The 13,747-nt window shown below is 39.5% G+C and overlaps 1 protein-coding gene across 1 annotated transcript; it reads right to left on the reverse strand.

Moving 5' to 3' along the window:
* Positions 1-2,812: 2,812 nt before the first annotated feature.
* RAB39B (RAB39B, member RAS oncogene family) lies at positions 2,813-6,295 on the reverse strand. Its single transcript, XM_004598886.2, has 2 exons — positions 5,792-6,295; positions 2,813-3,316 (listed from the first exon to the last, which is right to left on the reverse strand). The coding sequence occupies exons 1-2, from the start codon at positions 6,004-6,006 to the stop codon at positions 2,890-2,892; spliced, it is 642 nt and encodes a 213-aa protein (XP_004598943.1). The 5' UTR covers positions 6,007-6,295; the 3' UTR covers positions 2,813-2,889.
* Positions 6,296-13,747: the final 7,452 nt, after the last annotated feature.

The following is a 13,747-nucleotide window of genomic DNA, read 5'->3' on the forward strand; positions in this document are numbered from 1 at the left end:
GTTTTAAGGACATTCCCTCCTCCCTTCCTTTTATTCACAGCAATCCAGAACAGACTGAGAGTCAACCATCTTTCTTTGTTTCTACTACCCACCCCAGGAAACTTGCTGAACTACTGTGTGCCATCTGGGTCCCATACTTCAAAGAGACCCTGAGGTGCAAAGTGTATTGTGGTAGGAACTGAAAGGTCTGGAGAAAAGAAGAGTTTCCAAGGTTTACAATAGTAATCAATTACCTGGTAATGGAATTAAGATCCTTGATTAAAGATTGCAATTATGATGGTTTAGGTTTCACAAAACTAACTTCTCCCAAATTGGCATGGACTAACCTAACCAGGAAGTAGTGAAGTTTCTGTGACTTTTGGTATAATGGTCATTTAAATTTCAAAAATCCATTCTCTTTCTGTCTTTAAGAATCTGGTGAATATTATGCATAGTAGTTAATGTATCTTATTGATACCCTTGGTATTGGTTGCTACAATAAAGTGACATTCTGGAAATAGCTACAACACACACTTTGAATTTTTCAGTCACATAATCAACCATTTTACTAAATACAGGCATATTTTCATTCACATACAGCTAAATAAAGCATTTTCACATTTCATTACAGTGCACAACAAAGTAAGGAAAAGTATACAGTATATTTTATTCTGAAATATGTGACAATCTAATCCAACATGCAGTTGTAGTCTGTTACAAGTTAATCTTTTCTTTATCTATGTAGTAAAATAGCTTCTAAAGCCTTATCCTTAGTATTATATTAACACCTGATTTTTTCACATGTGTTTTCTAAAACCCACTTATTGCAGTGACAATAGCACTGAATTCTACTAAAATGACTTTAAAATTTCTAGAACTGGTTTAAACAATTATGCTCAGCCACCTCCTCTTAATTTATGCCAAGTATTTTTAAAACTGCCACCAAAAATGTCAGAAACTGAAAAAGTATACATCTAACGTATTTTACTCAAGAAAACTGTAAACAAGTTTAGTTTCTATGCCACTATAAACAGATAAGAATGCAGTCCTTTAAAAAAAAAAGTCTTCAGCCAATTAAACATCTTTTATTTGCCTTCTGCAACTATGAATCTGGCAATTCAATTTTACCACCCAAGCCATGTCATGTAAAACAAATATAGAGAAGACGATTGGTTCGCTTGTGGTTGATGCTGCAAATTGATCCAAAGTGGTCTGCTCATCCAACTTGGGACATAGGTAGCAGAATGATCTTCCATAGTTTTCATTATTTGGCTTCTTTATTCTGGCTGAAGCCAATGCCCAAACTTTCAGATTCAGTCACATCCATGCAGAAGTTCAATAATATATCTCAAAGCAATTTACCATTCTTATGCTTTCTATCGCAATGGATATGAGAAATTTGACTAATCAGAATAGTTTTCTTACTGTGAAAAGTATATGGCTTTTGCCTAACTTGGCTGGCTACAATCCAAAAACTAAAGCATCACCTTTCTTCAACAAGATAATGGAAACTTCAAGCCAGTCATTCCAATTTGCTGATGTGTTTAGCTATCTGTTTGCCTGAGAATTGAAGAGCTGACTCTCAAGGGTAGACAGATACATGGCAGATAGGTGGCCCAGGTCATTGTGGGATGAGCATTTTATTTCTGTCCCACTCCCAATTGCTGTGTGTGGTTATTTTCAATAAAATGTTCATTGTGTTCCAGTGATAAGAACACTTACAAGCCAACAGTTCCAATGTGTTTTTAGTTGTGCAGTTAGTCACTTGTTTAAAGCCCTCTTATCAATAATACCTGAATAGGCTTCACCTTTGACTAATTTCCAGGTTCCATCAGGAATATAGCTGAGTTCCAATTATAAGAAAAACATACCCTAACATGTGGAGGATGTTTATTTACAGTCATATCTCTTCCAAAGTAAACACATTAATAGTTGTTTATTCAACTGACTAAAGATGATGTGATGAAAAGAACTATGAACCAGAAGTCATTGACCTTAGTTGACTGCTCTGTGAAATAGGGACAGAAAGTTCTCAACCTTGTTATGGTGATGAAATAATTACCACAAGTAACAGCAGTGTGTTTCCAAAGGTGAGAGTGCTCACTCTGGAGTAGACACTCAATACTTGGTTGTTGAGCAAGGGTTTACTTTGGGGCTATTATCCCCATGTTGTCCCTGCCAAGTGTTTAAAGAAGCAGCAGACTGTTTACTTCAATATTGCAGTTGCCAATATAATGAAATCGCAGACAGGCATGGTCAAAGGGGGAAAGAATATGGCTACCCATGTGATAATTTGCATGCGGCAACTTCTTTCGCACAGCTGGGAATTATACCATAAGGGTATATATTTTCTCAAAAAGCCTGCTTTCTGTATATACATGAAAATATCTTAGCAAATGGCTGGTCCATGTCCCTCATTTTACAGAAGTCAACCGGTACTTTTCAACCAAACCCTACATACACAGTTGGTGTCAAATATTCTCACTGAATAAACTGATCTCATAATCTTTTCTAGTTATGTTAATTATTCTCCATGTGTTATTTTTTTCCCTGTACATATTTCTTTATGTTCATGCCATATGAATTAGTGGAAATACCAAGGAATAGTTGTCTTGTGTGTAGGTTTGTTTTCCTGGGATCTAGCTTTCTAAATCCTCCGGGGCCTTCAAGGGCACACAGAGCAGTCATTTCTCAGCCTGGGCACAAAACTGCCTGGCTCCGTCCAGCACATGAGCAGAAATCCACTCCCTCTGTTATAGCACCCAGGCTGGCCCATCCACCCCGGGAAGGAGGCTTACTTGGTATCCAAATGGAGGTTCAGTTCTCTTCAGTCACAGAAAGGTTCTGTTTATTTTGATTGCTTTTATAAGTTCAGCTGGGAGAGTGTGTTTGGGAAATAAAATAGGCTGACTAGCACAAACATCTCCTCTCTGATTTAACAACCTCTTCTGAAGAGTGAACCACGTTTGGCACAAATCCACTCTTCACCCCTTCCCAGCCCTCTTGGATTGTAATCTCCCCCCTTTTAACCAGCTCATATATGTCTCTTGTCAGGTCTGTGAAGGCTTTCTCCACATTAATGGCATCTCGTGCTGACGTTTCAATGTACTTCATGCCGTATGCAGCAGCCAGTTTCTCGGCCTCGTGGCGAGTCACTTGCCTCTGAGTATCCAGGTCACACTTGTGACCCACCAGAACAAATACAATTTGGTAGGGCTGAACGTGTACTTTAGTCTCTTCTAACCACTCATGGACATTCTGGAAGGACCTGCGGTTGGTAATGTCAAATAAGAGAAGACCACCTACTGAGTTCCTGTAGTAGGCGCGGGTGATGGATCTAAAACACACAAGAAAGAAGTAAAGAATGAGGGCCATGCCCAAAGTCCTATACTTCAATGAACTAAGTATATTTTAGGGTTCCTGATTATTACTGACACAGCCTATTAATAAAAGTGATGCTCTTAAAAAAAAACCAAGCAAATACAAATGCCATTCTATAGTAATTATGATATGTAACTTTTCCATGGGAAAGCATTTGCTACATCATCTTGTAGAAATGAATACTTATGGAGTTTCAGGCCTTTTCCCTCAATGAAGCACTGGAAAAAGACCCTGGGAAATGATTCACTTTAATTTCTTACCTACAGACACAACCACAACTAACTCTCCACCTCTAAGTGTGAGAAACTGACAGACTTCCTCGTCTACAAAATAAGCCACAGGCTTACCATGAGGCAAAATGAAATTTTCCTGTGATCTAAAGGGTTAGACCATTATTCATGCTAGTAAGTGAAACAGGAATTGTCAAAAATAAAAGTGGACTTACGATACTAAATGAAAAGTATAAATATCTTTTTCCATTGATCATTAGTATGTTTTACTCTTGCCATTATAACCAAACAGGTGTCCTTAGTACGTTCTGTAAGGAGAAAGGCAATCTTGTTTTCTTTTCCAGGCCATGTAGAAACGGGGGAAAACAAGAGGTGGTAAAAGGTTTCGGGAATGTATTTCTGAGAGGCAGACTCAGGATCCACCATCTGGGAAAACCTGCCTGAGTAGTCAAACTCTAACCCTAACCCCCAAAATGATATGGTTGATTTGAATCATGGGAGTTAGAATATTTCTACAATTTCTTATATATTTGCTATACATCTTAAACAGGTGTCTCACTGATTCTAACTTCTTGATTTGAGGAGCTTCATTTCCAATATACATCATGCTACTTTGCTTGGAGGAAGTAGAATTTGCTTTAGACTACTGTGATTTTTATGTATGTCTATTTTTGGATTTTCTTTCTCCTTGAAGAAGAGAAATAGTTAAGGACTCAATACCTTTACGCTTAGGGAAATGGTCCAGTGTTAATAGAACAAACATTGTATAGTCCTTACCAGACGAGTGTAAGACCAAAGAAATTAATCTGCAGAACCAAGTCTATCAGCTTCAGGGAGTGAAAACATTTCAAATGGCCTTGAATTCTGAGGATACATGGTTAAGGATAGGTGAACCAGAAAATTAGATATAGATGAAGGCTTTGATTTGTAAAAAGCTTGATTCAAAAAGTCAATAAGCTGTAGGTTCCTGTTGAAAGTGTAAGAATGTATTATTACATTAATGGCATGTGAATATCTAGCAAAGAAAGTGACAAAATCCTTTTGAAGGTTAACATAAGGCTAGATAAAACTTAGAATCTTCCCCACATAAAAATAAGTCCTAGTGAAAACACAAAGGGCAAAATGAGAAATATCTTATATGACAGGAAATGGTTAATATTCTTAATCTGTAAATAACTTGCAAATCGATGTTGTGTGATAAATAGTAAACATTGACTGAATAGGCTGTGAATACAGAAATTCCAATAAACATGCCTTCATGGATGAGGAATGCAATTGCAAGCTCAGAGTGAGCCTATACAAGAATATTTGCCACAGTATGGTCTGTACAAGCTGGGAGTTGGAGACAACTTGAATTATCTGTTTTCCCCACCCTTCTTCAATTACCTAGCCAGTATATTCTATGTTCAATTAGTGGTCAATGGATAAATTAATAAATGAATAAATGATCGTAAACATGGACTATTCAATTCTCAATCTGGTTCCTCCTGGAGGTGTTTTCTGTTTCCTTGGTTAGTCACACTGATCTTCAGTTAACTTTTCCCTGTTTGTACATGTGTAATTACAAATAACAAATGCTACAAAGGACTGTAAGAGAAACATAGTCACTGCTCATCATGTGGCAGGTGTTACAGTAGTGAGAGGAGCCACAAACACCAACAAGACTTGTGTAATTTGTGACTGTGAATCCCCCCACCCCAAACACACAAAGAGGATCTGGAGTGAAGGGGCTGTGCGCATTTGAAAAATTTGCTGTGTGAGTTGCCTCACGTGGCTTCCCCAGAAGCAGCTGCAGCATCTGGCACTTAGTAGATGACCACTGAAGATCTGCTGGTTGTAAGCAGGAATCAATTTATTAGTCTCCATTTGCTTTGTATTACCTGGCTAGGTATGTGTATAACATATATACCTCTGTATCCACCTGCCAGCTAGCTTAGGAGTGCCTCTGGGAACGTTTTTGGAAGTGTCTAACATAGGGACATAGGTGTGGAGCACGGGGCTCAGTTCCAGCTAGGGGCAGGTTACTGCCTGGCCTTGTGTTGCACAGCATTTCTTTTCTCACACTGAACTCACAGCAGACGTCCCCCATCCCCGGATCCCCAGTTTTGGATAGCAACTAGGACCTGGAAGTCCTCACTCCCCGGCTCTGTGCAAGCCCTGAAGACCCTCCCAATTGTCATGGGCCCGGTCTGCGCTCCCACCTGAACCTCTCTTGACCCGCAGTATCCCAGATCTGGAGCTTGATGCGTTTTCCTGGCTCAATCTCCACCAAACGGGAGAAAAAATCCACCCCCACGGTGGGGTCCGAAACCTGGGCAAAGCGACCCTCGGTGAAGCGGCGAATCAAGCAGGACTTGCCCACCGTGGAATCCCCGATGACAATGAGCCGGAACTGGTACAGCCAGATGGCCTCCATGGCCGCGGCTTGGCCCAGGTCGGGGGCGGCAGGAGAAGGGACCCCGCCTAAGCCTCGGAGAGCGCGGCTTGGCCCCGTTCTAGCTGAACTGTGAGTTCATCGCTGGCCTGCTAGTCCGAGGCAAGGTAGGCCCAGGCGCCGGGAGAGCAAAGGGATAGATGCTGCGCTTGCAAAGGTGATGAAATGGCAGCAGCATCAGCACCACGCACTCTGACTCATCACTGACAACCGGGTTACTGTAATCCCCCTTATAGATGCGACACCCCGTGCTGCCGCAGTGTCTCTAAGAAGAGCGCACTCACAAACGACCTTGAGAACAGCTCATTTTTCCCATTCCTTTCCCTTTCTTTTCCTTCTTTCTCTTCCTTTCCTTTCCTTAATTTCCTTTTTCCTTTTTCATTTGCTTTTCTTTCATTCTTTTCCTTTTTTATTTTCTTGCGTTCCTTTCCCTCTGCCCCTCCTCTCCTCACATCTGTCCTATTCTCTTTTCTCCTCTTCCCTCTTCCCTTTTCTCTGTTTTCTCTTCTCTTTTTCTTTTTTAAAAACCTCTTCCCTTATTTTTAGTATTTTTTAAACAAATTATTTGAGGTCTCAGTGCAATGGATCAGCAGCTAAATCTTTGCCTTGCATGCTCCACGATCCCATATTGACCCTGGTTTGTGTCCCAGTTTCTTCACTTCCCATCCAGCTCCCTGCCTGTGGCCTGGGAAAGAGTGGAGGACGGCCCAAAGCCTTGGGACCCTGCACCCTCTTGGGATACCCAGAACAAGCTCCTGGCTCCTGACTTAGGATCTGCTCAGCTGTGCCTGTTGTGGCCACTTGGGGAGTGGATAAAAAACTTTTCTTTCGGGGGTTTTTTTGCTTTTCCTCCTGCCACTATGGCAGGGGTAAGGGTCCTTTCCATCTCAAAGCCCCCTCCCATCACTAGGATGGGTGTCTCCTTTCTCAACTCGTTCTAATAAATCTTGCTTTAAAACTAAAAAACAAACAAATAAACAAACAAAAAACACTTTTCTTTCTCCATCTCTCCTTCTCTCTGTAAATCTGGTTTCCCAATAAAAAATAAAGAAGTTTAAAAGAAAATTTCTCTTTGAATTTTGACATATTTTCCATGATATGTCTGTGGATCTCTATATTTTTCTTACATGGAGTTCACTGAATTTCCTGAATGTGTAGGCTGTTGTTTTTTTAAAATAAATTTAAGAAGTTTTCTGGGGCTGGTTCAATGGCTCAATAGGCTAATCCTCTGTCTGCAAGCACCAGTATCCCATATAGGCACTGGTTTGAATTGCGACTACTCCACTTCCCATCCAGCTCCCTGATTATAATTTAGGAAAGCAACTGAGCGTGGTTTGGATCCCTGGGCCCCCACACCTACATGGGTGACCCAGAGGAGGCTTCAGGCTCCTGGTTTCAGATTGCCTCGGCTCCGGCCATTGTGGCCATTTGGGGAGGGGGTCAATGGATGGAAGATCTCTGTCTCTGCTTTTCTCTGTGAATCTGCCTTTCAAATAATTAAAAAAAACTCACATAAATAAATATTTAAAAAGTTTTCTGCCATTATCTCTCGCTTTTTAAAAGATTCACTTATTTTTATTGGAAAGGCGGATATACAGAGAGAAGGAGAGACCTCTGTCCTCTTCTGTCCACTGGTTCACTCCCCAAGTGACCGCAATGGCCTGTGCTGAGCCAATCTGAAGCTGGGAGCCAGGAGCTTCCTTCGGGTCTCCCACACAGGTGCAGGGTCCCAAAGCTTTTGGGCTGCTCTCAACTGCATTCCTAGGCCACAAGCAGGGACCTGGATGGGAAGTGGAGCCACTGGGATTAGAACCGACACCCACATGGGATCGTGGCATGTTCAAGGCGAGGACTTTAATGCTACGCTATCGCACTGGGCCCCATCATCTCTTTAAAAAAATTTTTTTTGTTTGTTTCTTTTGGTCACTCCCATTTTACAAATGTTGGTGCACTTGGTACTGTCCCACATTTTTTTTTAAGGTTCCGCTTACTTTTCATCCTTCTTTTTATTTTTTTCCTGTTTTTCAGCTTTCCTGTAGTTATATGAAGACATTGACGATGTTTATTTTGGAGCTTGTTAAGTTGCTGATGTTGTTCATTAATGTGAAATGACAATGGTATTGGTAGAACTCTTCCTTTTTTCTGATTACAACTTTCTGTTAAGTTTTGCTGGTTACTGTTTTGTTTTTGTTTTTAATAAATCACTGGTGGTGCAACTTATAAAATTCAATGCAATCAAGAAATCAAATTGAAGTTCCTTTGAAAAATAGTTCTTGAGCTTCATTCTTGTTGTTCTGACCCTAAGAGGTCTCCACTCAGTTGTCTTATTTCTGATTCTGTTCTACCAAGTACCTAGTCTGGACTGCAATGTCATTAAATCCATGATTATCTTCTGTAGTGCATTTTACTACAATCCCCACTGTTCTTGTGTGTGTCCTTTGATTTTGGTTTCTCCATTTTGTTGTGAATGAGATCAAGGTCACTTGGAAAAGGTTAGGAGGTATTTTCTCTGTGGCTATGTTCTCTCTCTAGGTAAAGATCTGAGCCAGGTTCTGGAGCTTGGGTTGAAGATAATGGCAAGCATCTCTCTCTCTGAGTGAAGTCCCTGTACCAGGGCTGAATAATCAGAGTAGGGCATGAGAGGGAGGTGAAACTACAATCTCATGAGCAAGGGAAAGATTTATTAGGGTCCCCCATCAGAATGCTATGCCTAAGGTAGAGCCTTCGTCCCATGAGTGAGGGTTGAATAGAAGGAGGAAACGCCCCTTGCTCAACCATCTGGGATTCAGCCTCAGTAACATGCAGTTAGGTTGAGAAAAGTTGACAGTGAAGAGCAAAATGAGGGCAGAATTAGGGTTGGGGTGACGGCAGTCTTATTTCAAACATCACACTTTCCCACCTTTGTAAAAATCAAATCTTAATGATTTTATTTGTTTATCATTAGGACCATTTTCAGAGTGTTTAAATGATTATTTAAAAAAATAATTTTCATGAGTTTCAGTGGGCAAATGTGTTCTGCATTTCTCATTTGTAGCACTTCTTTTAAAAATTTAAATGTGCTTGTTTTTAGTTGTTTGTTACATGGGTGAGGAGGTTACAGGGTCATGCAGGTCTCTGGGAGGGCTGGGAAGGGATGAGCAGTGGGGGACGAAGGGTGAATGAAAAGACCCCATCCTCCCTGCTGTGACTGACAGTCAGGGATCCGTGTCAGCACTGGGGGACAGAGATGGTCCCCTGGTTTCATCCAAGGGGCCCTGATGGGGGAAGAATGTCCTGAGGCTGTTACTTGAGTCGTCTCCAACTGTTCTGACATAGTATGGGCTTCTTTGTGACAGGTGTGAGTTGCCACTTCCCAGACTTGCCAGCTGCCTATGACTGTTTCAGTACGTCCATAGCCTCAGATGCTTGGCAGAGAATTTGGCCTGTAGCGTTGCTCAGCCTGCTCTGCCTTCCACCTTCCCGAGAGGCACTCAAGGTCCTCTGTTGAAACAGAGAGGCTGGCTGACCCGTCTTCATGAGCATCCCAGTATGTTGTTAGTTTATCCAAGTCAGCAACAGGGGCACCCCTGCCCCCACAACATGTGCTCCAAGGTGTTCCCTAAAGTTGAGAGTTGATGGAGTAGACCCATTAGGCTGACACCTAGGAGCCCCTACTGAGTTGGTCCCCAGATTTGTCTCTGGTTGCAGCCCAGCCCAAGCTGGCCAACATCTAGACCCAGCCTTCCAGGTAGCACTTATTTGTATAGAAGGATTGTTAGCCACTTGTCTTTCATATGGGCTTTAAATATTTTCTCCAAGTCAATAATTTATCTTGATTTTCAAATTATGATTTTTGCTTAAATATAAAATACCTTAAAATTTTGCTAAGTATGAAAATCCTTTATGTTACTGGTTTTTAGTTTTTTTCACTTATGTTTTGAAAAAGTTATTTTTCAAAATTAAAATAGCTATTTTTAACTGACATGCAAAATTTGTGTATATTTTGGTGGCTCCATTTATTGGTTCCATACATGCAAACATTGTGTAGTGTTCAATACATTTATTTCCTCAAACATTTAACTTTTTTTTTAATGGTAAAAACATTCGTAACCCATTTTTTTAGTTTTAAGAGAAATATACATCACATTATAATTATGTGTAAGCATTTCTTATTCCTATCTATTGCTGAGTATCCACTAATGATCTCTTTGCAGTGCTCTCTTGCACCTGCCCTTGCTACCCTCTCACAGTCACGAATGTACTTTTTTTTTAAGAATTTTTTTTTTTAAAGATTTATTTTATTTTTATTACAAAGTCAGATATACTGAGAGGAGGAGAGACAGAGAGGAAGTGGAGCTGCCGGGATTAGAACCAGCGGCCACACAAATGTACTTTTAACTTCTATGAGATCACTTTCTTTTCTAGTTCAAATGTGAGATTACACAGTACTTGTCTTTCAATACTTGGCTTATTTCATGCATTTAATTTAATATGATGACTTCCAGTGCCATCTGTGTTGTTGCAAATTGCAAGGTATTATCACTTTAAAAGGCTAAATAATATACCATTGTGTATATATCGCAGATTTTCTTTATGAATCAGCTAATGGACACTTAGCTTTTCCTTTTATTGTTTATTATCAGTAGTGCTGTAATACATATGGGAATGTAGATGTATGTTTGACAGAAAAACTCTTATTTCTTGAATGTAGATCCAGCAGGGAGACTACTGGATTATATGGTAGCTTTAGTGTTAATTTTGTGAAGAAAATCTTTTCCATAGTAGTTGCACTAATTTACATCCAGTTCACAGTGTACAAAAGATCTCTGTTCTACTGCCATCTGTTCTTTGCGCCAACACGTAACACTTTCATAATAGGAAAAAGCCTCCTATTAATTTTTAAAGAATTGCCTCCCTAATGAATAAGATTTCCTTCCCCGTAATGGGTAATTCACATCAGTAAGGGAAGAAATTTCTAGTGCCAGGAGCCCACCATGAAGTCATGTGTCTGGCTAGTTCGAATAAAATGTGTCTCAGAATTTTCAATGACATTGTTATATGCAAAGGTCATATGACCAAGGGGGGATTTATTTCAGATCAAGCTGAGCAACAACATAAGGATATAATTTTGTAATATAACCTTCTGTTTAGCCTTTCCATATATGTCTGTTTGTATTCAAATCACAACTGTCCCACTAACTACATTAGTGAGATCGGGCTGAAGATATGACCTATTTGAGCTTTAGTTTTCCTTGCTAGTAAATATAAAATAATAGTAACTAAAACATTCTGGATGTATATTTTCCTATTTTAGAACTAGGGCTAATTATAACAATCATTTTTAAAATAAAAACAATTATCCCAAACCTAGAAAAATGTAAGTACTTGCTTGATATATTGATATTACACTGGGTCACTTTTTAATAGCCATTTAAAGAATATAAAAGATTTTACATAATGTCAAAATGGAATAGTGACAAATGAATATTAAGTTACTTGACAAAAATATAAAACTGATAAAGGTACATAGTATTTAGAGCACTACACAGTTAGAATTATAAATGTGAATAAACTGATTTTATGGCATCACAGAAAACACAGTCCCAAAGGTAAAATGTCTTATCATCAGTATTCAAATCAGTTAACTTATCATTTGTCACTATTCCTTTCCTGATTGTATAAATCACTAGTCTTTAAATACTCTTTAAAAGGATATTTTCTCCTTATTGATTCTTTTATGAATTACTTCTATATACCTTACAGAGTTTTTGTGAGAATTAAATAGCTAACTAATAATTACAATGCATTTTCAATGAGCAGTTACTGAATTGAAGTATATGGATGTCATCTTGAGGATAATGAGAAATGAAGCTGGTCTGGGGTGTATTTTTTTGGGTCTTGGAGCCTTTGAAAAAAGATAAAGATTTTTTTGTTCAAGAAAGTAATTCTGAACTTCATTAATACCTATAAAATTGCATAACTATTTACTGGTCACAAATGCTTATCTTGGTATATGTCTGAGCTTACCGGTGACATACTTTATTTTTTTTTTTTTTAAAGTTTAATTAGGTCATAGCAGTGGGCGTTTCTCGCCGCTCAGGCACATGCGCGTGTCTGCTGAGAACGTTCTTAAGGGCTGCAGGTTCTGCGGCGGGTGCCTGGGAAGCAGCGATTCGGATCTACAGGTTCCTGCGCTTCGTTTTTGTCCTGGGAGGAACGATGGCGTGGATCATGATTAAAGTGCGCGTGTACCAGGAGACCTTCTATGATGGCTACTGCAGGAAAGCTTCAGAAAGAGAGTATCAGAGAAGGCTGGAAGGCACGTCTGAGCTTGGACTTCAGAAGCTGATAAAGTGACTATGAAGCTAGTCAGTACTGGCTCAGCTCCTTGAGCAATGTACTACTGTTCAGCGTTCTGGTTCTTCCACAACTGGGCTCTTAGTAGATACACGCTAATCCCAGGAGCACCTTGCAGGGACTCCATAGTGTTGGCGTCTCTGTTCAGATACTTCCCAACTCCCTGTAGGAAAACACTGCCTCCTATAACACTGGCTGGTCAAGTACTTCTTAAGCATATCAAGGGATTAGCATGCTTCTTAGCGCTTTGCTTTTTAAAATAAAAGAAAATCCTAAAAAAGCCCCTGTGCTTCCAGAAATCACTTTAGTGAAGATGAAAGAATCTGAGCTGTTCACAGAAGTCACATCCCACCATCAGCTACAGGTGCAGATTCTCAGATCAACAAAGAGGTGACACTACACTACACATTTATTTTGGTTTTATGGTTTTCAAGGACAGTACTTGGGGACATTTCTATGTCTATGGCTTTAATCAGTGCCTTACTTTTCTTTGAACCTGTTTAAATTTGATCAAACTCCATTCTTTGTCCCAAGACTGTAATAATCTAATATTTCAGGTTTTTTTTTTTTTTTGAGTATACATTTCTGCTTGGTTCATCTTTGAACATATATAGTAATGTAACATTTTAAATTCCATAGAACACATTGTGATTATTTTCTAAGGACCATGTACCTTATCATTTTATGTACAGCAATGACTTTCAGTCAGGCAAATTTCTCTCTTTTCAGGTTTTGTAATTTTTTTTATTTTGATAATGTTTACATAGTTGATTAGGACACAAATGGTCAAGGGCTATAGGAAAGTGGATAAGACCATTGTTTCCATATTATTATTTTTTTCTGTATCTGGGGTAAGGGGGGGGAGGTAAAGGGAGAAGCCCCACCCAGCCATCCCAGCCATCCCAGGTCCCTGATGTGGGGCATGCTCCGAGGGTCCTGCTCAAGTGGTTTTGATAGTTCAACAGTTCTGAGTTGCTGCCATTCTCGGCATTGCAAGCACAATGAAATCTCTCCAGAATCCACTGGCTAGTCAGCCAAATTTCTAAATTTCCTTTTTATTTGTATGAATGAAGACTTTAACTAACTTTGTAACCTTGTCATATATTTTCTTCTGATACTGTTTTTTCTATTTTTCACATTTATCTATTTCCACTTGAAAGACAATAGATTTTCCATCTGCTGGTTTACATCTCAAATGCCTACAAGAGCTGGGACTGGGTCTGGACCAGGATGAAGCTAGAAGCTGGGTATTCAATCCATGTCTGCCATGTGAGTACTGGGAAAATAAGAATCAGCTGATTTTGAAAATCACTATTCTTAAAATCTCCCTCTCTTATATGCTAATTTTATTTTTCATATCAGACATACACATATATATTTAAATAAT

The sequence above is a fragment of the Ochotona princeps genome, chromosome X (assembly GCF_030435755.1).
Source record: "Ochotona princeps isolate mOchPri1 chromosome X, mOchPri1.hap1, whole genome shotgun sequence".
Classification (NCBI taxonomy): domain Eukaryota; kingdom Metazoa; phylum Chordata; class Mammalia; order Lagomorpha; family Ochotonidae; genus Ochotona; species Ochotona princeps.